General features: G+C 42.7%; 1 protein-coding gene across 2 annotated transcripts; it reads right to left on the minus strand.

Moving 5' to 3' along the window:
* Nucleotides 1-5,392: 5,392 nt before the first annotated feature.
* Nucleotides 5,393-25,865, minus strand: gng13b (guanine nucleotide binding protein (G protein), gamma 13b). Of its 2 annotated transcripts, XM_084570406.1 has the most exons (3): nt 25,635-25,865; nt 11,063-11,190; nt 5,393-8,658 (listed from the first exon to the last, which is right to left on the minus strand). In XM_084570406.1, the coding sequence occupies exons 2-3, from the start codon at nt 11,158-11,160 to the stop codon at nt 8,553-8,555; spliced, it is 204 nt and encodes a 67-aa protein (XP_084426532.1). In that variant the 5' UTR covers nt 11,161-11,190; nt 25,635-25,865; the 3' UTR covers nt 5,393-8,552. The 2 variants fall into 2 exon arrangements, with proteins under 2 accessions (XP_084426532.1, XP_084426533.1); XM_084570407.1 differs by lacking the exon at nt 25,635-25,865 and having other exon boundaries at nt 11,063-11,474.
* Nucleotides 25,866-26,432: the final 567 nt, after the last annotated feature.

The following is a 26,432-nucleotide window of genomic DNA, read 5'->3' on the forward strand; positions in this document are numbered from 1 at the left end:
CGTCACAACACAGAAGTGACTAGTCTGTACAACCTCTAGTGAAGAATGAAGCCGAAGCTGGTTAGTTAGCTCCGTCCAAACTCTTTACGGGTACTTTGTAAGACACAAGCAATGCTAAAAACGCCTTGCTAGCGCACGCTCATTAAAATATACGATTGGGGGCAACGCATAGGTCCCCGAAATGGTGGATTAAAGCTCTTAGATTAGACGGCATGTGGTGACCTCGGCAGCACAGAGAGCAGTCGCCTTGGTGTGTTTGCGAGAGAGAGATTAACACGACTAGCAGAATGTGCATTAGCGATTGCTTCTGGTTCTCTTTGTATGCACTGTGTGTGTATGTGTGTGTGTGTTTTAGTGGCGTCGCGGGTGGATTGTTAATCCTAATCCACTCGTGAATGTACAGGCTGAGGACCGGCAGGCCATTAGTGCCCGTTTTACGTATGTGTGTGTTTTTGCATGCACAGTAAGTATACAGTACGGACATGCGTTTAAGTCTACTCAAGAGTGAACGTGCACTGATTCGTTGCGCATCCCTGCATGTGCGTAATCTGAGAGTGGCGAGGGGGGGTTGGGGGGAGGGGGGGGCCATTAACCAGTGCATTAGCTCCGGCTGCAGACAGACTGGGGAAAAGGACTGAAGAGAAAGCTGGTGTGTGTGTTTGTGTTTGTGTGTGTGTATGTGCAGAGGAAAGACGATGGTTTGAGGATTTCAGGGGGAAAGGGACAATGGGGGTGAGGATTTAGCAGTGAGGGTGAGGGGGATTGAGTGCATTAGTGAGTGCATGTGTCTGTCAGTGTGCGTTGAAGGGATTGAGGGGAGCTGACCCATAAAAAGCAGACAGGCACACCCTGTGCAAGAGAATCACACCATCCCCTCCCCACCATCGAACACTAAAAACATCTAAATTATGATGGGTTGGGTTTGTTTTCGCTGTCACTCAGAGTTACTTTCTGTATTGTTTAATGAACAATGGGCAGAGATCTGGCTTTATAATTCACTTTAAATAAACACCGATCAGGCATAACATTATGACCACCTTCCTAATATTGTGTAGGTCTCCTTTGTGCCTTCAAAACAGTTGTGACTCATCAGAGAATGGACATGGGCCTTCTGAGGGTGTCCTGTGGTGTCTGGCAACAGGATGTTGGTGGTGGTGGTGGGGGGGGGGGGGGGGGGGGCTTTGGGTCCTATGAGTTGAGGGGAGGGGTCACAGATACTTGATCAGTTTGGGATCTAGTGAATTTGGAAGCCAAGTCAACACCTTGTGCTGTTCTTCATGTTTTTTTTTTGTTTTTTTTTAGTTGTTCCTAAAGCGTTTTTGTGGCTGTATCCTGCTGGGGATGTCTGCTGCCATCAAGGAGTGTCATTGCTATGAGGGTGGGGGTGCCTGGTCTGGTCTGGTCAAGTAACATCCACATGAATGCCAGGTCCAAAAATTTCCCAGCATGACATTGCACTGTCACAAGATGGTGAATATTTTTCAACATTTTATTCACCAAGTGCTGTAGAAAAAAAAAAAAAGATGCATTTCTTGGCACAACTTCACCTCCTACCAAGGTGCATGGACGAGGAAAGAAACAGTAGGAAGACCAAGACTACTTGATCAAGAGCACTTGCAGTATAAGGGACAATTTTATTAGATCAATTCACCAAAAGTTTCTGTCTTAGAGCCCACATCCTCCTCTCTCCTCCGTCCTCCGTTAGCAGACTGTTTTGGAAGCTATTTCCGTGACATTATTGCATTATTCATGACCACCTACCTCCAGTTGGCTGGAGGCGATCCCTGCCGGGACCACACCTGCAGGCAACTCTAACTGACCGACAATGCAAATGTCCTCACACCGGCAGGAGACACGAGACCGTAAATAGCGCTGTCTTGAGGCAACGTCTGATGGCAAACTAAGGGGAAGAAGTTGAGACTATCAGCGGGATGTTTCAGGATATAATCGTGTCTGGGGTTACCTGAGTAAAAGTCCCAACACAGCTGGAGTTCGCCATCTTCGGTTGGGCACCAATGGACGTTGCAGGCTCTGGTTGCCAAGGAAACCTTCTTGTATATTTCCCACCCCTACTGCACTGCTCTCAATTTGAAAAGGAAAATACCTCCAATGATGACTGACGCTCTTTTTTTTTTGGTTCACCCAGCACTCCAAGGCCCTCCAAGGATATCATGATGAATTTGGTGGTAGGAACCAAAGTTGTGAGCAGATTTTCCTTGTTGTAGATGTTTTAGGAACTCTGCGTTGCCATGACGTCTACCAACCGTATCAGTTGCACACATTGGTGGAGATTAGTTCAGCTTGGTGTCCGTTGACTTCTAGTTGCACAAGTTGTTTGGTTTTTTGACTTATTTCAGTTTAATGGATCGCCAAAACCTCCAAAAACCTAGCTCTGGAGCTATTTTCTTGTCACTGCATCGTTTGAAACAGGTCCCATAATGAAATCCACAAATTCTTTCTCATGAATACCATTGCCCATGATAGATTTTTTCAAAAGTTGAATTATTTCTTGAAGAACATGCTGTATCCGTTGAAAAAGTACAGTGTGTTCGGTGCTGTAATCCCAAACATTTCCAGCTATGCACGATTGGCTTTTCACATTAGTTTAAAAGGAAATTACCTTTTTTTACAACCTTGACCTTATTTCTGGCATAAAATATGATTGTTTACCCACCCATATAACTTTGGTGTCATTTGGAGTCGTTCGGACGATATTTAGATCCACGTATATCCATATAGTGGGAGTGACTGGGGCACCGAAACGCAGCCTCTAAATAACACATTATCTGCCTCGAAACTCGTTCATTTCACCAATATTTTGTTATGATACGCTAGTGCTATTCCCTGTTGAGTCTGTAGTCCGAACAACTCCAAATTACACTAAAGTTATATGGGTGAGTAAACGACCGTATTTTATGCCAGAAATAAAGTCCAGGTTATAAAAAACGATAATTCCCCTTTGATGTTGGAGTGTGAATTTACCCCAAAGCAGATTCTGGATTCTAGGAGAGAAGTGAAAAGGAATGGGTCGGTAGAAAAAGAGGGGAAAAGCGGGAGACCAAAAAAGGACTGACATGGTGGAGAAAAAAAGTCCGTCTGTATCTCCCGTTTTCTATTATTCATGATTTGCAGACGCAGTGGAGGCGAAAGGAGGAGAAGAGATTGTAGATTTCTGTCTTTCCCATGAGTTGGTGCTCTTTTATAGGACGTCCTGCACCCTCTCTTTTCAGCCTTGTTCATTTCTTTCCTGCAAATGTGAACTAAAAAGGTTTAAAGTTTTACAGTTTTATTTGCAAACTGCAGATTCTTGATTAAAAATATGTATTTTATGTATATATACATAAAAATATGTATATTAAACATAATATTCTGAAATCTATTTTTCGCTCAAATTTAATTCAGGACATTGCAACCCTGGCCTTAGGCTAGCTTAAATAATTTATAACCAGAGCTCTAATCTAAAAGCTTCAGTGCTAAAAGATGGCCATCTATCTGGATGAGGCAGTTTAAGATGCTAAAATTTGCTAGTGGTGCTACGACCTACTTAGCACAGATATTTTAACACACCTATTGCACTTTGCTATGTGTTTTAAATTTGTATTTCTGCCAGGCAATTGGTCTATATCTTTAAAGTCAACTTTCTTGTATAATCCCTGAAGCCTAAGCAACTTCCCTCATGATTTATTTGCTCCAAGCTTGTATTTGTAGTTATTAGCATTGTTGCACTGTCAATTTCAACAGGACTTTGAATGAAGAGCCCACTATTTTGCTATGAATCCTGGAGGTCAAGCTCTCTTTTAAAAAGGGGCTTAACAAAAGAAGAGAGCATCCCCAACTCTGGTAGAGCCCAAAGTCCAGTAACTTTGTTAGGTGGCGTGAGCGCTGAGGGCTGTACCGGGACCCTGTACGAAAATCAGTGCCTATGTCTGTGTCAAAGAAGCAGACTCAGGTCCAGATCAGGCAAATAAGTTTGCGGTGTGCATCTTGTATAAATGGTCAATGATCTTGGGTTTATGTAGCGCACGCAGGTACTCAAACCACTTCACAGTTTGGCATGTGGACCATGTTGCCAAGGGTTGAACCTCTAGTCACCTGCTCTACCTACTGAGTCAATGTTAGCTGTACCAGAACAGGAAAGCATACCGCTGATTCTGAGTCATACTCAGGGACGGTACAGAGGATAAGAAATACCTGCAGTAATAAGGGGGAGCTTCCCTGTTTGGTACCTATGTACATTTAACCCCACGGTCCTGTATCTCTGGTAGGTGGTATGAACGTTGCTTCCTTTACCTGGAACCTGTATGAAGATCTATGTATGTTTAGAGGAAGCGGACTCAGGTCCAGATCTGGAGCCTCTGGCTAGGGTATCAGAATCAAACCATAAATATGTGGTCGTTAACAGACTCTAGTCACACCCACAGATGTTCCTATTTAAACCCCAGTTACTTGGATGAAACGTCCTCAAGAAACGTGACAGGCTTTTCAGCCTTTTTGTTGTTTTTGGGAAGTCCAGATCAGTCATATTTATTTGCTGGTATGAGTGCCAAACACTGGGACCAACCTGGGGTTCATTTGCGGTCCTTGCACCAGGAATTCAACCGCCAACTCGGGTTCATGGAAAACCCGCTCCACCTACTGACCCAAAGACATTACCCAACCCCCGATTGTACTCGGGGATGGCACAGAAGATCAAACATACCGGCAGTAATATTGCTTACCACCTTAGAAGACAACAAATTGACGTCCGGTAAGGAGGCAGAAAAGAGCCACAAATCTGAGGGCCGTTGATAAATATTTGACAAAGTGATCGGTTGTTGTAACACTTAAGTGCAAAGCCACAACCATGGAGGCCAACATGGTCAAGACCAGCACCATGGAACTCATTCATTCATTCATTTTCTGTAACCGCTTGTCCTCTGGAGGGTTGAGGGAGGGAATGGAGCCTATCCCAGTTGTCATTGGGGCGAGAGTCGGGGTACACCCTGGATAGGTCTCCAGTCTATCTCAGGGCTAACACAGAGAGGACAACCATTCGCACTCACACCTACTACGACCAATTTAGAATCACCAATGAACCTAATGAGCATGTCTCTGGACGGTGGGAGGAAGCTGGAGTACCTGGAGAGAGCCCATGCAGTCGGCCAATGGACTCAAACCCAGAACCTTCTTGCTGCAAGGCATGGAACTCATGTTAATGAATATCCATTTGAGAGAAAAGCTTAGTTTATGTTATTTTTTGCTGAATAATGAGTTAATAATGGAGAATCTGTCCTGTGGATATCATTTTTGGCCGCATACTTGGTAAACGTACATACTTCACACCCTGCATTGCTGCATCCACGGTTTGTAATTCTCGCGGCGACGACTCTCTTGCTACTTTTCTTTGGTAGAAGATGCGGGAATCAATTCAGAAGTCTGGAAACAGGACTGTCTTTGTCTTTTACTGATGCACATTCACATAAACACATTAAAAACCAACCGAGACAACCAGGCTGTCTAAAAATCGTCTACTTTATTCAATAAGATAAATGTTTTGTTGTAAAACATTCAATAAAAAATGATCTATAATTTATTGCTCGTTGTCATCTTCACACTAGGACGTTTGATCTGATGCATAATATTATTATTATTAATTTTTTTTTTTTTTTTCCAAAGCACTCTCACAAGGAATATGTCGCTAAATAGTTAGACAAGGTTTTTATGCTGTCGCTATAGTAGTAATAACTTACATACATACCCAACGTTCAGATTATATAAAAACAAACCAAACAAGTAAAGTTACAGTAGCTGGACAGAAAAAATAAAAAGGGAACGAGGGACAGGCGGAGTCTGGATTCATCTCGTGCACTTTTTAGTTTCATTTTAAGAGGGATTGAAACGTCTAAAGCCCAAAAAATTAAAGGTTGTATTAAAGGATGACATGAAGCTAGAGCCCCCACCTTAAACATTCACCATTAAATGACTGGATCTTCGTAAATGAGTTTATTAATGTGGAACAAATCAGTAAATTTGGTGAAATTACTGCTAAAACCATCAAGGGTTTTGGCAGGAAGTAAGAAGTTTTCATTTAACATTGTAAAATTAAATTGTACACTTACAAATACACTGAGATGACTTGAGGCCGCCCTGTCCCAAGTCCTTTAGAGAATCCCACATCCTTGCCACGCCTCCCCTCATACACTTTCTCACTAAGCAGTATGTGTGTGTTGGTCTGCTAAGCCTCGGGCCCGTGTGTGTGTGTGCCCGTGTGTGTGTGTGCAGCTGCATGTGTGCTTTCGCGATCCACACGGGACCCCGATGTCCAAATTTGTTCCCAGAAATATGCGCGCATAAACACTGCGGTCACGTGCACGCACGCACCCACGCGCACCCACGGGGCCCCGCTCTGAGGTCGGTGGTGACGCTTCGAACCTCATGCCACGTATTTACATTCTCGTTTTTTTAAGGAAATCGTGTCCAAGGCAGTAGTAGATGACGGTGATCTGGCAAGGTGGAGATTTATATTTTCTCTAAGGAAGGTCTAAGGATATGGGGAGTGCAGGCATGGAGAAACAAAAAACTAAGTTATGGGTCTTATTAATAAATAAATAAATAAGTTAATAAGTTAAAGGGGTCTGACTGTACATGTGTGGAGAGAGACGACGATGCGTGCGCGTGGTTCGTCTGCGCCGGTTTCCGTGTTGTCTTTAGAGGGCTGTAGCTAAGGAAGAGAAGTAAACTCAAGACTCCTCCAGAGACCGGAGTCAGGGTCGGGTTCGACACAAACAGAGCCGCTGTGACACCCGCTGACCTAATGACACCGAAGCAAAAACAACAGATCTCGATGTGATAACCATGCTTATTACGAGCGCTTTTATATAAAACTACAAACTGTATCAGAACTGAAGGAGTCACTCTGTCTGGGGAAAGCTCCCCGAGGCCGTTCATGCATGTTGCTGCTTGCATATAAAGGACAATCAGATCACTTTCCGTTTAAATTCAGCTCTGGTAGAAACATGCATCTTGAGTGATCTGATCATAAATGGCCACAAGTTGCATCAAAATGTGTTTTTCCACATGTGTTTTGAGCCACACAGCTGCTACCGCTAATGGATCGCTAGCATGAACAGCGCTGCTTTCTATGTGTGTGCGTGCCCTGACGTGGAGACGCGATGCAAATCGTGGAACTATGAGCACACATGTTCAGTTAATATTTATTTATTAATTTTTTCATCCACCTTGACGTTAGCTACTTTAGAGAAAACGTCACAGCTGCACCGTTTGCTGCAGAGGAGGGTAAAATCTCCACCAGCAAAGCTCAATAAAAAACGTAATTTGCATACGTCAACATGAACCTAGCCACGTGCCAATACCTTCTATTTTTTTATCAGAAAGACTACACACATTCAGTAATTTAACTTGTTGGTTCTTGCATTTAGTTCTCGGATTTGTTTGTTTATTTAGTTAATAGCTTCACGGACTGAGGATGTTAAACAGTGATCATCAATGGTGCAAAGCTCTGCTGAGTGGGCGGCCCGTCAACGTGGACAACGAGCGTTTGCGGTCCTAGGATCCCAAACGCATCCTGTAACCAAGCTGGCCGTTTGTGATCTGATCACTCCAAATGCATGTCAGTACGAAGTCTGAACAGGGCCCAAGTCTGGGGGAGATTTTGTTAGATCTTAAAGTTTCATTACGCTTCTACTGACAACTGCCGCACATACAGACACCTTTAGATGATTTGTTGGCTCATTTTCACGTAGCAAAGCCTTAAAAGTGTCGTCTGTAATAATCTGCAAACGCTCCGCAAGAGGATTTAAAGACTTGTAAATTGTGATGTTATAGTTATGTGCATTTGTTGGCTTGTAGCCTAGACTGACTGTTGTTTTAATCATTCCAGCTGCAGAGGCATATACATAATGAATCTCCATTTAGTTTTAACGAGGAGTTAGCAACTTTATTTATTTTGTCAACCACGGACGTCGGTACTTTATTGGCTGTCAGTTAAAAAGAAGCCAAATTTGTTTTATGATGGTAATAATTTTTTTTTTAATATATATCTCCCTCGTCGAAACAAAAATTCCCCCAGTGGATCGGCAGCCGGTCTAGCAGTGAGACTCTCCAGTTTAGTACAGCTCATCAAAAATGGAGAAAAAAATTAAAATTAAAACAAATCTGCAGAGAAAAAAGCTCGTGACTGGCAGCTGCATAAATAACTCGTCATATATTCATATAAAGACAGTAGTAGTAGTAGTAGTAGTACAAGTATTGACCATTGTCGTCATATCATAGTAATGATGCATTGCCGTGGCAGGACTAAACTTGCAGTGATTGTGTGGCAGTCAGGGACGAGCCCAAAGTTTTGAGTGATGAATGTGTGTTTCTGTGCCCTTGTTTTTTTTTGTTTTTGGAGTGGGGGGAGGGGTTGTGTGTCGGGTGTATCAGATGTTGTACATTCACGGTGAGAGGTTAGGAGGCGCTGTCCTGAGGGTCAGCTTCGGGGGAGGGGAGGGGGTTCGTCTGTAAGGGAGTGTGTTGAAGTTGGACGGTCGTTGCAGGGCGGATGATTTCTTCTAGAGAAGGATGCATTTTCCTTTCTCCACCCAAGGGTTGTTCTTCATCAGCTCCGGGTTCAAGAAGGGGTCCTCCGGGACGCCGTCCTCTATCCATTTTACCAAACTTTGCGGGGAGAGAGAGACAGAGAGAGAGAGAGACGGAGATGCATTTTTTAAATTCCAGAGGAAGACTATTACAACAATCTATCCACTTCCATACAAGGCAAGAAAGAAAGGGAGAACCTGCACAAAAAAAAACTTAGGTGGTAATTTCGTATGTTTAAGCACTTTAATTTGGAGATTAAAGCATTAAAGGATTACTTGACATTTTGAGGAACATGCATATTCATTTACAAGATGAGAAAATATGACACGGCAAACATGAAGCTACGTAGTTAGGTTGGCTAATACCAAGCGCTGGAAATACCAAGCGGTCCTGTGCCTGCACAAGAAACAGTCACAGATTTTAACTTCACATGAATTTACTGTGTTTAAAACCCAACGTTTTGTACGCATTGAGAAAACATGACATATTAGTGAAAGACGGACAAGTTTCAGCTATGAAGCTAAGCTAACCCGATGTTTCATATCCAATAAAGCAAATGTACCTTGAAGTAAGACTATGATACTTTTTAAAAAGAACAAATAAAACATTCTCCATCATTATCAATAAGACGCACCATTGCTCACATCAGTGGCCTCACTTGATCCGGTGTGACCAGTAGCTAATGGTGTTTTTTTTTTTAGCTAGGTCTCCATACCTCCTCAGTTAACCTTTCCCCGATGTGTTCCATCTTTATTGATCCAAAACAATCAATTTGAAAATGGCAGAGATGGAGAAGCAGCCGAAAATACTAAAGCAGAAACACGCCACTGCCAAGCGGACCAATCACAGCTCTTGCAGTCTGCGTCGCTGCAGTGCGTAGTTACATTTCTGGGGATGTGCACATCAGGCTACGGCGTTAAGAGTCTGAGTTGTTGCCGTAGCTAAGGTGTCAAATTGGCGCAGAAGCCTAAACAGCCTATTAGATGTGACGCATAGGTGTACAGCAGGTAACACCACTTAGGTCAGGGGTGTCAAACTCCCGGACAGGACCAGTATCACAGTGGAATATTACCCTATGAATAACGACAAATTTTCCCCTGGGTTAGGGTGTTAACATGTCATTGGTATGAGGGAGAATATATGAAGTACTGTCTTAAAATTTACAGAGTCTCTCTTTAAATTCAGTTAATTATCCATGAACTAACAGAGCCGCAAGGCAGTCAGCTCTTTCCATCACAGCCTCCGTCCAACTCCCTCAAAGTTTTTATATTCTGAAGTGAAGCAGGGTTTCAAAAACACTGACCATGAATATTTTTGTGCTCTATCTGATGAAGCCTCGGATGAAGGGTTTCTTCTGAGTTTCCCTGATTGGTGCTTAATCTACTGACACTGCGCTGAGAGACAGGCCGACACAGAGAGAGAGAGAGAGTGCTGCACAGAACATAATGATGGCTGCAGCTTTTCCTAATGCTTGGATGTGCTTTGCGGCCGTGACAACAGCTTTCAGCGCGGCTTCAGTTAATGAAGTCAGCCAGTATCGCTGCTTTATCATCATGGTGCAAAGCGGTGTATTTATTACAGCGAGCATTTTGCGGGTAGTGTTTATCTCGCCAAAACACAATTGAATAAACTACACAGAACAGGCGATTAGAAACGGCGGACAGTTAAACGGTCTCAATTTAAGACATGCTCATTAACGTGCTTTCCGTTGATTGGCTAAATTATCAAGAGGGAAGAAGAAATGATCAAAGTTAGACGAAAAGCCCTAAAGGTGGTGGAAAATAAACCTTAAGTGAAAAAGCACCAGCACAACTGTTTACAGTGTGTGTCACTGTATGGATAGTGAAATTCATCTGCATTTAAATAACTCCAAGGCTTCATAGCTGTGCAAAGTACATGATGTACAATCCTGTATTTGCTATATGCATTGTGCATATCTCTATATGCCAATGTGCTATGCAAGTATTAATCCTGCATGACACAATTAAACACTGTCATGAAAGAATCCCACAAGAGACAGCTTGTTTTTTAGGTTTTTTTTGGGGTGTGTGGCATTTGACATTTAAAAAATGTTAAAAAAGAAATCATTAATTTGTCTGTTTTTGTCTTTATATACTATAAAAAGCTATACACCAGAATAAAGGATGAATATTATCTGATTAGGAAATAATTTGGGGAAATGCACCTATTCACCCATTAGCTCAAACACAAGAAGCAAACAGCTAGCTTAGCTCTGTCCAAAGCTAACAACGTCAAGATTCCCGGCACCTTTTAAATTCTCTACTGAACAAATATGTTCTATTTTCATATACACCGTTGCCCAAAAAGTTGGAATAATTTTGTTTTCCGACACATCCAATATAGTGCTAAGCTATGCTAATGGATAGTGACTGTGGCGCCATATTTACCGTACAGTCAGTGCTCAGCGTACGAAGCAAAGCCAAAACCATTTTATTTAACATTTCTGACTCGATTTACTCACTCAGTCACTGTTTTGGAGGACTTCTCTCTTTTGAAGGCCAGCTGGTACTTGAGGCTCTCCACCTCCTTCTTCATCTGGGGCAGGTCCATCTCGTCCATGGCTGCAGCTCGATGTGTGGCTCACTCTACCTGCGGATCATACAGCGAGAGGAGGCCACAGTTATATTTATACAGTGCAATGTTAAAACAGCAAGCAGACACGCTCAATACATCTGTGCCCTGCAGCAAGAACACCTCAAAGTACATCTGATTTAGTGCTGCTGCTTAGCGATTCCACCTACAGGGAAGGAGAATACAGGCTGTTCAATTCAGTACAACCAAGTGCTGCCAGAGACTCTCTTAACACCACTGGACACATTCAGTTAATTTCCTTTATGTCCACTGGGCTCCAGGTTTCCTCTTCCATAGCTTCAACAATGAATCTAACAAATTACATTTCCAACTAATTATGTATATTTTGGTACACTTCTTATTTGCTGCCACCTGTACTATGATAACTTCACACCAAGATTAATGAAAGTAGGTTAAAGTGGAGTTGATGTTCATTACCTCTAGAGAGGGAAAATGTTTTTCGCCAATACCCAATTAGAAGAAAAAGGGCAGCATGTGCTTTTTGCTGTGTCCCAATTCTTCTCATCAACCTCCTCAACGCTCTCCCGACCGATGGTCTAAGCATGTGCAGACTTGTAACAAAAACAAAACTTCACTCAATAATCACACAGTAATAATGAGTGTGTTGACCTTCCCCCTCACCTTCACACCCCACCGCCTCAAGAGCTATCTGAAGTTAAAAAAAAGAAAAAAGACATAGGAAGCTGATGGTGGATCCTTAAGGAGCTTTAAGCTCTCTGGATCCATTAGGATCCAAGGAACATACATTTCCACATCTGTTCAAGGCATTGCAAGGCATTTTACGAATAGCACAATAGTAAGCGCGCCAACTGTGAATGCATCAATTGTTTTGCGGAAAGGCTGTGATAGACCTCAGTGGAGGAACTATGGTTTATGGAGCACCATTGTCCACGTAAGGTAAATTTCCTTGTGTACTGAAGTCTGTGAAGGTCCACATGGACACTCTATGGACACCTGCTGAGATATGCTGTTGTTGCTAATGCTACTATGTCTAGAAATCATGTTTTAGGGAGTACTAGGGTCCAAGCAACATAAAGTGACTCGTCTATGGACAACCATGTGCAGAACACACTGCAAGCACACCAATTATGAGAGACTTGCAGTTGCTGCTACATGGACAAACCATGGTTTGGGGAGTTCAAAGAATCATGTGATGTAAATTTCTTCTTTACCTGTCAAGTCCACAAGAGTGGACACCTCTATGAAGAACCATTTCAGCCAAACAATTTGTGCCTGTATGTACTTGAAGTGCACCAACGGCTCATGTACCTGGCTTGTTTTGAGGAAAGGCTGTGAGAGACCAATGCTACTACGTAGGGAAGTAGTGAGTACTAGGGTCCAAGTAACATAAATTGACTCATCCAGGGTCTGCAAGGTTCCAGGACACCTCTATGGACAACTACATGCAGCCAAAAATGTATGACTGCAAGCACCCCAATTGTGAATGCACCAGGAAGCTGCTTGTTTTGGGGAGTAGTTATGAAAAATATGCTGTTCTTACTAACGCTACTGCACGAAGAAACCGTGGTTTAGGGAGTACTAGGGTCCAAGAAACACAAATTCATTCATCAGAGATGCTTGCCCAGGTCTGGGAGGGTCCAGGACACTTCTTTGGACAACTACACGCAGCCAAAAGAGTTGCGCTTGTTCGCATTGCAAACAAACCAACTATGAGAGATTTGCTGTTGTTGCTAATGCTGCTACATGGACAAACCATAGTTTAGGGAGTACAAGGGTTAAATACTAAATGGTGGTAAATAGTCCTGTGTTTATATAGCGCTTTTCTACCAACTCTCATCAATGGGCTTCAAAGTCATAATGACACATCTACCCATTTGCCCAAGTGCTCACACCAGTGCCAAGGACTTGGGGGGGTCAAACCAATAATGCTCTGGTTCGTGGACGGTCCGCTCTACCTACTGAGCCACAGCCAATTCAGGTGATATTAACTTCCTCACCTGTCAAGAGTCCACATGGACACCTCTATGGATGCCTGTTGCAGCCATAAATGTGTGATTGCACACACCGCAAGTGCTCCATCTGTGCATGTACCTGGAAAACAGCTTGTTTTGATGAGAAGCTGCGTGAGACCGGCTGTACCAACACTGATAAACCTCGGTTTATGGAGTACAACAATAAAATCAGTAATGGACTTTTCACTATTATCACCGCGTAAGATGACAAAAGAGGTGACACCGGGCTACTGTACATGATGATCCTGGTTCCAGTGGCCTTGAGCTCGAGCTCCCATCTGACAAGGCTGTCGGGGTACTTCAGAGAAAAAAGACTGGAAAACATTGCTCAATTATATAACCCAAGAAAAATATAGCCCCTACACACCAGTGTATTGTTCGCCCATAAATCACAACTGGCATCTTTTTAAAATGCATTTTTCTCCGCTATCCTTCATCGGCCATCCCAAACCTTTGAATCAAAGGGTTTGGTGAGTATTGAAACAAATCTAATTAAAGGCAAAACAAGACACAGAGGCACCTAAAGAGACAGAGAGGCGTCTTTGAGAAGAAGATATGATATAATAAGTACTATACCTGAATGGCATAATTACATTCAAACCTCTTTATGCCTGTTATCATGTTTAGGAAGTATCCTGCTCTTTCCATCAGCTCAGGCTGACTTCCTTGACGCCGGCACCTATCGGACCTGCTGAGGTTAGATTCTTCCATTGAAATCTTGCACAAAGTTTCTAAAGCTGTATGCAAGTACAGTATCTGAGCTGTCTGTCCAATATAATACGAGCAGTCCTTCGTCTACAAAACTTTTAAAGATTAATGCATCAGTAATATGCACTTTGACAGGTCATATCTATTTCAGGTAGTTGGAAATGCAATTAGCTAAAGGCAAAATCTATCCCATGGAGACACATTTTAAAGAAGCTTAAGGTATTAACGGTAATTAAAGTTGAGGAAAGAGTATTTTATGAGAACATAATGTGTTTAGAGCAGTAGCTCTACTTTTTAACACTTGAAAGGTGCTAAGGAGAAAAGAATAAACGTTAACATGTGCTGCGTCTTTATTGGTGGCTTGAACTTGAATATTACACCAAATTAAAGATTGTAAAGATTGTTCTTTGTTACTCTTCTGCACTGTTTCAATGCCAAGGGTTAGACAATAAGGTTATTTTTACATTCATGCGGTTTGAGTGCCATGTGAAGCTGGAGTCCTGACATAGTTAGCCTAGCTTAGTTTACGCTGAAAGAACGCTAAAATAGCTAATATCAAGCTCTTCAAAGTAAAAAAGAACCCTCCAACAACTTACTTTTCTGCATTATTAGCAAGTATAGCCAGTGTTAGTTGCTAATGCTGTCTTCCAGTGGAACTTGTGAGCTGGTGGTTACGACATGGGAAGCTGCCCCGGTATTCTAGTGCTAGCATCAGCCATAAATAATAGTTGCCTAGCAGCCGTGACACCATTGGCAGCGTGTAACCAGAAGCCATCGAGGCTAGTTTAGTTTAGCAAGCTAACAACAATGTAAAAGCAAAATGAAAGGATAATAATGCTGCTGGGAATATCAACAGTTTGCCTCAGACATATTTTAAAATTATGAGAACGAGAAAAGCCTTTGGGACTAAATTAAAAATATATTAATTTATGATCCACCGCTGCCATTTTTTATAAAAACTTCAACAAAGACGTCACAACTTGTCCACTTAGACCTCTCAGAAAATTCCCGTCACTGCTTGGGGATTTAAGTGTGTCTCAGCATAGCGCCATGACTGTGGGAAGCTGCAGCCATGTTTTTAAGTGTGAGTTAAGCGAAAAGCAAACCAATTTGAGACAGTTTAAAGCTGGACAAAGCTTTCAAAGCTGTTTCGCCCTGCTTTACATGTTTATGCTAAGCTAGGCTAACGACATCTTCAATCTAGCTCCATACTTCGACAGTATGCGTTATAATAATCTTTTTTTTCCATGTACTGTTAAGCAAGGCTAAACTCTAGCTATTTAATACTGCTGAGCGCATATTCAAAAACCCAAGAGGCACACAGGGTTAAAGTAAAAACAAGTTAAATGTATTTTGGACGTTACCTAATTTGCACCCGAATCTCACGTACTGAGTGGGTGGTGAATTTTATATTTTCTCTATCGCTGGAGGATGATCACAGTGTAAAAAAGTAAATTTCCTACCCTAGATCAGATTTACAAGTAATATATAAAAAGACTTTGATTCATATTAGAGGATCTGAGGCCAAGTGGTCAACCCTCCCCGGCAATGTTGTCGTCATTCTCTGCTGCAGCGTCTTTTTCTTTGTCTGTTCATGCTCCCTCTCTCTCTCTCTCTCTCTCTCTCTCTCTCTCTTTTTCTCTCACTCCCCACCCACGCTCAGTGTCCACTATATTCACTCGCTGCCCCTCTTGTGAGTGTGTAGTTGTGTTTGTGTACCCCTTTACATGTGTGCGAGCTCGTGTGAATCATCTGAGGATTTGGGTGAGCCGAGTGCTTGTCTAGTCTGCACTCAGAATTGATCCTGTTGAGGGGCTTCAGCACAGAAACAACAGTGGTATTTTTAACCGGTATTGAATAATGCTTGATATTATGCAATTGTTCCTTTATGGCAGTTTAGTGAGTGACGTGGCATTCTGAGGCAGGAAATAGCCGTTTCTGAATTCAACAGCTACTTCATGATGCTAATGAACTCACAACATCTGTTTGTTTGTTCTGTATATTCATGTTTAAATGGCTCTCAAATGTTCTATTTCTATTTTTAGTGAGAAGCTTTAGATAAAATGGTCTTCTAAATGGCTACACGCCCAGAACTTTTCCACATGAGAGATACTTATTGTCTGGATATTACTGACACTCCTTACTTTGATGTCGTTGCTGCACCTTGTTAAAAGCCATTAGTATTTTCACTCGGGGGAACTTCCCAGAGAGTGCCCACCATGTCCTTGCCATTGACTATGTATGAAGACAAATTAACCTTCAGTTACGTGACTCACTGGAGCAGTTTTGAAGCTCAGAGTTGTGGCTCCGGACATCGCCATCATAGCAGTGTCTGATGCTAACTACTGGCTAATTCCTTATATTCAAACTTTTGTTTAAAGCTATGTGCAAGTATAAAATTTCATCTAATCCAATCTACTAACATTTACAGATTAGTGCAATTAGCTCTAGCATGTAAAAAAATCTTCTGCGACGTGACTCACTGGAGCAGTTTTGAAGCTCAGTGTTCTCCGGACGTCGCCATCATGGCAAGTGCCTGACGCTAACTATTGCCTAATACCTTACATTCAAACTTTTTTTTTTTCATAGAAATCTTCTACTAAGTTTTTTTTAAAGATATATGCAAGAACAAAATTTGATCTAATCCAATCTACTAACCTTTATAGATTAAAGCAATTAGCTGAAAAACCTTCTTGGAGCAGTTTTGAAGCTCAGTGTTGTGGCTCAGGTTGTCGCCATCATGGTAGAGCCTGACGCTAACTATTACCTAATGCCTTACATTCAAAGATAACTTACATATAAAGATATATGCAAGTACAAAATTTGGCCTAATCCAATCTACTAACCTTTATAGATTAATTCAATTAGCTTCTTGGAGCAGTTCTGAAGCTCAGTGTGGTGGCTCCAAACGTCGCCATCATAGCCTGGCGCTAACAACTGGCTAATTCTAAAATATGCAAAAAGTTATAGCTTAACTTAAAGCCTTGATATTAATTAAACGTTGGAGTTAGATAAAATTTTTATTTATTCTCATGAACGGTCTGTGAAAACTGTTCCATATTGCGTTGAGTTATACAAGTAAATATAAAGTTTTGCAGCTGAGGCTTGCTAGCTTAGCTTAGCATAACATTTGAAACAGCTAGATTAGCTCCATCTAAAAGTACCCTGCCTACTAGCACCTCTAGCTAAATAACAGTTTGTAAGCGCGTCATAAGGCCGCTAAAGCTAGCTTAAAGTCTTGCTAATTCACCAGCTGCTGCCTTCATATCATAACGTGAAAGTAAAAACAACATGTTTTTCTTTTTTTTGAGAGAAGTCTTTCAAAAAAGACTTTTTTTTAATCCAAGGCTAACGTTTTCACCTGCTAACAGCCTGTATGCTCAGCTAAGCTAGCATGCTGCAATGCTAGCTACAATATTTATCCTAGAAGGAAGTTGATGACTCTTTATCTCTTATTAAGGAAGTGAATATTTCCCCAGATGTCATATTATTCCTGACAAATTAACTAGAGTGGAATATAAGCCTCCTTAAAAAATATAATACTAAAAGTATCATATAAATCAATCCGTGCTCATCAATATTTAATCAACCCTAAGCAGTAACGGGCAGTTAATGATTTTCCCTTCTCAAAATGGATATTTCGGACGCCGGAACAGAACTAATCAATCATCCAGCTCAACATCTAACAGCCTGAGGCGTACATGTAAATGGCCGGACGATTTCAGCCACATAAATGTTTTTTTTTTTTTATTTGAACATCTCGGCCCCGTGTGACTCTCTTTATAATGTCATAAAACGCGATTCAAGAGGAGAGACGAGACGAAGTTGGACACGTGTGAGAGATTTATAATCAGAGTGTCAGCGAGGTGTGTATATGTGTGTCCTTTTGAGAGTATGAGGAAAACACCAGGTGCAATATTACATGACAAAGTGTGTATGTGTGTGTCTTACCAACAGACATGGAGAGGTAGAGCGATGGCCAGTTCCTGCCTGAGATCAGATTTCAGCAGCATCCTCCCGAGACGACACTGAGATTGGATGCTTTCCTCCCTCTAACTCTATCACTCACCATCTCCTCCCTCGTCCCTGTTCTCGCTCCCTCCACCTCTTCCAGCTTCACATCTATTTGTCTTTTCTATCCATCTATCCTCTAGCCCCTTTCTTTCCATTCCTCTCTGTCTCATCTTGTTTCCTCCCTGCTGGCGTCTCTGTTTGTCTCCTGTCTTTTTTTATTTTTCATCGTCTTCGCTTCGCTCTTCCTCGGCCTCGGCCTCTTGACACTACCTTCCTGAGACGAGCACTGGTGTAGATTCATCTCAGGAAGTAAACACGGTCGGTAATGGGACTAAAAATCTCTGCATACTTGCTTTTTTCCCCCATCAGTCAAATAAAGGTGCTGATGCTTTAACCTCAGACTTTTAGATTCATATTATGTAAGAAGACTTTAAGTGTTTGGGTTAGGGTTAAGTTCCTAGTCATGTGAGTGTCAAATGTGCAACACCCACCAATATGCCCAATTCAAAACCTCAGCTCCACACCGGTCATTTAAAAGTGAAGAAGTCACTTGGGGGAGTGGTGTAACATCTAAAACATTTACTAAAACAAACTTTACTCATCACAGAGTTAGTTTAAAATGTGTATTTTTGATGTGGTAACATTCCTGGAATAAATGTCATTTCCTGTTGCTGTAGTTTCACCTTAAAGGGGAACTACTGTTTTTTTACAACCTGGACCTTATTTCTGGCATAAAATACGATCGTTTACTCACCCATATAACTTTTGTGTAATTTGTAGTCCTTCAGGAGATATTTAGATCTGCATATATATCCATATAGTGGGAGTGAATGGGGCACCGAAACGCAGCCTCTAAATAACGCATTATCTGCCGCGAAACTCGTTCATTTCACCAATATTTTGTTATCGTACGCTAGTGCTATTCCCCGTTGAGTCCGGGGTTAGCTGTTATCATCATCCGGGGTCTGTAGGTCAATCTACAGTCTTCTGACCTGGATGATGTCATCTCTGAGCGCCGCGCGCACCCGCTACAGTCGGCTTGTTTACCTGTAATTTGCTACTGCTAGTTTTTTGCAACATGGCTGAATATTTTTCCGATTCTGAGGTTGTGGACGAACCATAGTAGAACAGTAGTTCTCCTTTACAAGCATTTAACTGGCACAGCATGCACTGACTTTTATTATGAACCAAACACAGCAAATGGGGCGTATATTTGTCTGTGAGTATGGCAGCGTAAGTCAGTCTAAAATCTTCCAAAGAGTGACGGAAGGGGAAGGAGCGGCTGCAGTGAGCTGCTGTATGAAGAGCTGCAGCCTGAAATGTTCCAAGACTGGCACTTTGACTCTGGGTCTGTTTGCTGCGATCACTGCCGAGTTTGTAATTTAATAGACGCTTGCTGTCCAGATATGAGACGCGTGCCTTTGTCTCCAGCTATCTGCAATCAAGAAGGAAATCAGTGATAATCCTGTTACCACTCCAGACCAGACCACATCGCGGGAATGGAAAGCTCGACTTTCAACTCAGTGACTCAGTGTGTCATCACCTATTAAGCTGATGTGCTGAACTTACTATTAAACACTTAAAACAAGACAGCCTTAGCATTTATTTGGGAGTACTCTCTCTGGTTACTTGTTCGATGCAAGTCAAACATTCGCCTATACTAGCCTTGTGTTGGGTCTCCCAACTCGGTCACCCGAAAGTAGCTAACTTAGCCTGAGCATTAGAGTAGAGTTGACTTTTAAGGCTTTTAAATTTCAACTAAGTGCCCAATGAGAATTGGACCCCATTCTCTTGGGTGAAAGTCCTGTGGATGATAGATATACCTAACCCTAACAGTGCTGCATTAACAACCAAGGCATTGTCATCCTATCAGACAACAAGAAAACAATTGACAAATCAGCTGAAGAAGTACGTAACACTCCCATTTTGGAGAACGCCACAAAAACGGAGGATCAGTTCGCTGCCAGATGATCAGGAAGTTGGTGCATGTTCCCGCTAACGGTAGGGGCTCGTTCGTTGCTGGCTTGCTTGGTGGCGGCCATGGTAGCTAGCTTAGCCGAGGTGCTCGAAGCTCATGTTGATGCCTATTTTTTCTACTTTGAGTTGCTCATTGTGGCGTGTATATATACTTACTTAAGTATAGAAAGGGTAAAAACTCCACAAAGTCCCTCAACAAGGATCCGGAAATTTCTAATATAATATGTCATTGCTAACCGTAACAAAAGCATTGTGCTATAAAATAAACAAATTCAATAAGTCAGAAGGGGCTTTTAAGAATAATGCCCTTCCTCTTTTCAGCCGTCTTTATAGGATTTGCCTGTATTCATTATTCATTCATTTACCCTTTCCATTGTCCCGTCTCCATGTCATTCTCAAATTACCCATGTATGTAAATATGACTGTGTTTATCATGCTGCAAACCTGCTTTAGAACGGCCTTAGAAACCACGCAATGTAAATAGTGGAAAGACCCTACCATTGTCGTGCCATGTGGCCGTCTGTATTCCGTCTGTCTCCTGTCATTTCCCTGTCCATTTGTCTCAAATTTTGAAACCATTAATCCTTTACTCTGCACATTACCACCGTCTCTCCCCTCTCTTCTTCTTCTTCTTCTTCTTCTCCTCTCTCTCTCTTCTTAGCCCCCTGCCAAGGAGCTTTTCACGTCCAATTATGGCTGACGTTGATGAAACCATTAAACCCAACGCATTCGATCCAAACCAGACGTCGCATTCGGCGGCGCTCGTGGAGTTTATTAAAACACCCAATTTATCAAAGACAAATTTATCAAGATCCCGTGATGAAATTACTATAAAGCAATCTCATACTCCTGCTTACTGTCCCAGAGGAGACTTCATCACGGGAGGTACGAGAGGATAACCACGTCGGAAGTCTTTTTCCCTTCTGGCATTCCACCATCTGCCATTAAGAGAAAGCCTAAAAGCTTTTCTACTTGTTCACACAGGATGTGGTAAGGATGTGTATTAGCTGTAGTCTGCTGGTCTGACATGGTATGAGATTATAGAATCATATTTATACTCCACAACCAGACCTTGCTGTGCTGTTTGAATTTTTTTTTGCTGATTATGTAGTTCTGCTGGGCTTAATCAAACCGTGACCTCCTGCCTGAACGGGGCAGGTTCATTCAAGCATGTAGCTGTTGGGATGAAAGTCAGCATCTCTGAGTCAAACAATTCACCTTCGGATTTGGAAAGAGCTGCTGTAGCAAGCTATCTGGATATTAAAACGAGGGCAAAGTCTCGTCTCTCACGGAAACTCACGTGACAGAGCGAGATATAATCTAACCATCAATCTACGACGCAGTCTGAACATCTGCCCGCAAGACGTTTCACCCCCCGTACACACCTCAAGACTCGAGTCTCTGACTGATAATGGGTCATTAGAGCGACATTCATTGGATGAAAGAGGACAATGTCAAACAGTCTCCTCCAAATACATTGAAGTATCTAGTCATTAACTGAGTTTCTGATGGGTAACACGCACAGATGTTCCTATTTAAACCCCAACTCCACCATTAGTCATTAAGAGTTGAAGAAGCTACTTGGATAAAACGTCTTCTTTAAGTACAAGTCGTTTTTGTTGAATATTCAGTTGTAGTTGGCTACACAGGATAAGACATCATGATAGACAAATGTGATTGACAGTTGCCATTGTCAGCTACTTGTTGAAGCGGTCCCGTAGGAACGCCAAAATAACCACTTGTCCGTTTGAAACCTACTAATGATGAGTAGCTGTGGTGTAAACTGAGCTAACCGATCTCAAGGATCTGAGGGATCTAAAATTAAACTTTAGTTTTGTGAAACCACAAGTGAATTAATGTGATTATAACTAGCTAGCTAGCTAAAACCAACACTCCAACGTAAGCTATGTGGGGGATAAAGTTCGCAATTGCTGGTTAGCATTAGCACGGTGCTAGCTTTAAAATACATGAGTGCAGCGTTTAAGCCAACATTTCTTTGTATCTGGTGGAGGCAGAGCAGGTCGCAGTATTACCCAAACGCCAGTGAGTCTAGAGGAAGCGCTCATAGATAATGCGAACAGTACCGCTCAAACGCTCTGGCTCCAAACTCGCAAGATGGCGCCGCCCATATCCCCAGAACTCTACTAGCCTTACTTTTCCCAAGGGAAGGAGGTGGAGACATTTTTTTTCCCTACAGTCTAAGCTACAGATGGACATATAAACACCAGACACAGGAATGCCAAAATAACCGCTTGTCCGTTTGAAACCTGCCAATGATGAGTAGCTGTGCTGTAGACTGAGCTAACCGACCTCAAGGATCTGAGGCATCTAAAGTTAAACTTTAGTTTTGAGAAACTATAAGTGAATTAATGTGATTATAACTAGCTAGCTAAAAACAACACTCCAATGTAAGCTACGTGGCGAAACAGTTCGCAATTGCTAGTTAGCATTAGCACGGTGCTAGCTTTAAAATACATGAGTGCAGCGTATAAGCCAGCGTTTCTTTGTATCTGGTGGGGGCAGAGCAGATCACAGTATTACCCAAACGCCAGTGAGTCTAGAGGAAGCGCTCATAGATAACATTGAGTACTGCTCAAACGCTCTTACTCTAAATTTGCAAGATGGCGCCCCCCACATCCCCAGAACTCTGCTAGCCTTACTTTTCCCAGTCTAAGCCACAGACGGACATATAAACACCAGACAAAGACCTCTACGGTAGTCCCCACTGCAGTACGTATCTCAGGGACCAAAGTCCGCTATGATAACACACAAAAACAACTATTAAACACAACGCACAATCTTTATAACATCTTTTTGTGCAGGATATTTTGCAAAGATAACTAATGCTGTATACTGTCAAGGGACGACAGTGATAAATGCTTGGTTGAGAGTTCAGGGCTGCAGTCTGTGGCGTTTGGTTGAGGCGCAGGTGCTTTATGTAGTGGTTAGTGTGGCGTATGTGAGTCTAAACTGGGACAGTTGTCATGAAGGGAGGTCAGGTTTGCCTCAAGATTTTGCTCCAAAAAAAAAAAAGAACAAGTTAATCACATTTACTTAACTTTTTTTTCAGAACTTTGAATCAAACTTTCAAAGCTTTAACGACTCAAGTGTTTGTATGTGTGTGGGGCAGTTTAAGAGATATGTTTGGGTGGGTGTGAGGAGGGGAAAGGGGGGGGGGGTTGTTTAAGGGGAGGGTATGTAGGTCGCATAGTGATTTGGGTCAAAAGCATCCAGAGATTAACCTTTACACCGCTATCTTCCCAGCCTCACACATACTGTATGAGTGAGTGTGTGGCAGGTGGTGGCAGCGTGAAGTGAGCTCCTACCGCTGCTTTACACGCGGGATTGTGGACCGTGGTTCAAGGTTAAAATTTAGAAAACCAAATGTGAAAGGGACACATAAATAAAAGAGAGAGAGAGAGAGAGTGGGTGAAAGGTGTAAAGACGAAAGCAAGGAAATACAACAGAGAGGGATAAATAAGCGGCGGGGAGACAGATGATTGGAAACAGAGTGAGACTCTTCTTGCCTCTATAGCTACTGCATTGTAAATAGAGGCTAAAAATAGAAAGGAACAGGCAGAGCTGCTCTGACCAGCTGAGACTAAGAGAGAACGAAGAGACTCCTTGTCGTTAAACTGATGAGGAGATGCTGGCTGAGGGTAATAAACGCCAGATGCTGACAGACGACGTTTGAGCTTTTACAGCCAGCTGATCTGTTCGGCACTTCAGCGAGCTCTGAAGTGACTGGCACCAGTCCAGCTGATACAACACCAGTGCGGGCCTGTTCATACGAGGGGAGGGGGGATTGGGTGGCGTCCGATCAATGTTATCTGATCAATGATGGCATCGACCGGACTGGATGGAATGAATGTTGGCGTGCGTGTCCGATGGTGTGGTCGGTCCTCGCGGGGTGAAAAGAAGAGCCAGGGGCGGGGCCAGAGCGGAGGCCGGGGGTTGCACAGCTCGTCCCACCGCAACATTTCCTTTTGGAAATTTAAATAGGCGCAAAGAAATGCAAGAACAGCTATAACTGGAGGAAGAGCAACCACACTGAGATGGAGAGCCACAAAGAGATGTAATAGGGGAAAGACACAATAAAATACAACCACAAGTGTTGCACAGGGAGCTACGACAAACCGGGATTTTACGAGAAACGGCTAAAAAGACGCAAAACAACCAAATGATGATGGAAAATGACAAAGAAAGTAACATAAAAAGAAAAAAATCACCAAGAAAAATGGCCGCTGGGAGACACAAAGTGACAACATAGAGACAAAAGATGATCACAGAGGCACAACGTTGCCAAAAAGAGACAAAAATTAACAAATAAAGACACAAAATGACACGAAATTACTTCAAGGAGTTGCCAAGAGTCCGAATGAGCACAGACACGCAATATGGCAACAGAGGGACAGGAAATTACAATATGCAGAAGTGCTACGAAAAGCAACTGTAACCCACAGTGGACAAAAAAAAAAACAACTGAGACAAATTCAAAGACAAACCAAACAACCAACGCGAGACGCGAAACAACCACGAAGACGCAAACAATGTGAACAAGAGGTATAAACTGACCGCTAAGAGACAGACGACAAAGAGACAAAAAAAAGTGACCATAAATAAAGACAAAAGCGCCACAAAGACACCAGCAAAGAGACGCAAGAGACACAAAGCAACCACAAAGTGAAAGAAAATGACAAGACGCAGAAGCACTACAGGACTGCCTCAAAGAGACAAGAAATTACCATTAAGAGACACAAAAATACCACAAGGAGGTAAAAAATTACCGCTAAGACGCATAAAAGTGCTGCAAAGCCACAAAATGACGACTAAGAGACAAACAACGTCCACGAGGAGAGAGAAATTAACCACAAAGACTTAAAAAACTACCACAATAACACACAAAATTAGCAAATAGTGACAGCAAAGAGACAAAAACATGTAAGAGACGCAAAGCAACGACAAAGAGAAAGAGAAAGAGAAGGTGCCAGAAGTGCAACGAAAAGCTAAACCACAACGGTCTAAAAACAACGGAGTCAAAATGTTAAATTACCGCAAACACACAAAAAATATATACCAACAGGATGCGAATGATGCAAATCTGTGACGCTCAAAACAACCACAGTAAGATCCTTCCTTGACTTTGTGTGTCTTGCAGCAATAACGGGGCCCCCATCCATCCGACATCTCCTAGTCCAGGGGCCCAGTCGCTGCTGTAGTCGTACTATCCAGCGTTGCAGCTATTTATGGATCAGACTTTACACAGGTTTTTGCATTTCATTTAGAAACTTTTAATCGCTTTCCCAGATGTGCCCCAACCCACAAACATCATCTGTCCCTAAAAACAGGGTCAAACGAGGCAAGGGGAAGAGAAAAATAGAAATAGGAGGAGGAGGAGGAGGAGGAGGAGGAGGAAGAAGGGAAGAAATGTAAGTTTTATGTAATATTCGTGGGTTCCATATGGCTTAGTACCAAAGGTGCATGTGTGTGTGTGTGTGTGTGTGTGTGTGTGTGCAGCTGCTGCTGGAGGCGGACAGAACAAAGATTTGTTACACTTTGGGTAGAAGTAAAATTAGCTCCAGGAGACAGAGCTGCATGAAAGAGGCTTTATTATAATTTTATATCTAACAAATGGCACATAAAAACACATTTAAGCTCTAGTTGCTGCAGCAGCAGAAAGAAAAAAAAAAAAAAAAGCTTGCATCCCTTGAGTAAATATGGATATGACTGTATAATGTGGCTGACAGAGGAGGCAGGCGCATCTCTTACCTCACGGATGCGCCGGTGGAGGCTGTTGCTCTTTCCAAGTCTGACCGGTGCAGTTAAACCGGAGGGAGGGCAGAGAAGACAGCTGGACGGGCAGCTGGATTTAATTTCCCTGCTAGAAAATTGAACAAAATAGCAGCACACTGGTGTCTGAAGTTGATCTCGGTGAAGCGGTGCGCACTCTCTCTCTCTCAGTATCCACTGGAAAGGATCAAGGGTAAAATCCGCAGTCTCCGGAGTAAGAAAAAAATAAATAAAAAGCAAACAACAAAAAAAAACACAAAACACAGGCGATGACGACGAGTCTGAGGCTGTCTGGAGGAGTGGAGGAGTGTGGAGTTGCCCGGTGGCTGGTACTCCCGATTTGCGCTGCTCTGCGTGAGAGGACGAGGTGGGGCGGGACAAGTTAGCGGACTGTTCCGGTGCGCACTGCCCGCTACTCTGCTGGGATCCTCCTATATGAGCTCCGGTGCGCGTGTGCGTGCGTGCGCGTGCATGAGAGTGGGTGAGAGAGAGAGAGAGAGAGAGAGAGTCCCAGAGGATGCATTTAGAGAGTTGACCAGGCGAGGAAGAGGAAGGGGAAAGGGGGGGTGATTAAGCAGGTACAGACAAGGAAAGACTTCAAACTGTGTGGTGCACTCTCGCTCTGTTTGCTGCGTGTTCCTGTTTGTCGTACATTGTGTTGCTCTTTTGGCCGGGATGTGTTATGTTAAGCGGGAAGTCCTCGCAAAGATAGAAACACCAGTTTGAGAGTGTGTGTTCTTGTGTTTGTGTAGTTGTGTGGACCGATCCTTGGCAGAA

Source organism: Chelon labrosus (genome assembly GCF_963514085.1).
Source record: "Chelon labrosus genome assembly, chromosome: 21".
NCBI lineage: Eukaryota > Metazoa > Chordata > Actinopteri > Mugiliformes > Mugilidae > Chelon > Chelon labrosus.

What these genes read in the sequence shown, in the direction of transcription:
- gng13b (XM_084570406.1), bottom strand. Translation starts at nt 11,160, where the DNA reads ATGGACGAGATGGACCTGCCCCAGATGAAGAAGGAGGTGGAGAGCCTC. An exon ending in TCCTCCAAAACAGTGACTGA is followed by an intron (nt 8,659 to 11,062) that starts GTGAGTAAATCG and finishes CTCCCCGCAAAG; the next exon opens with TTTGGTAAAATGGATAGAGG.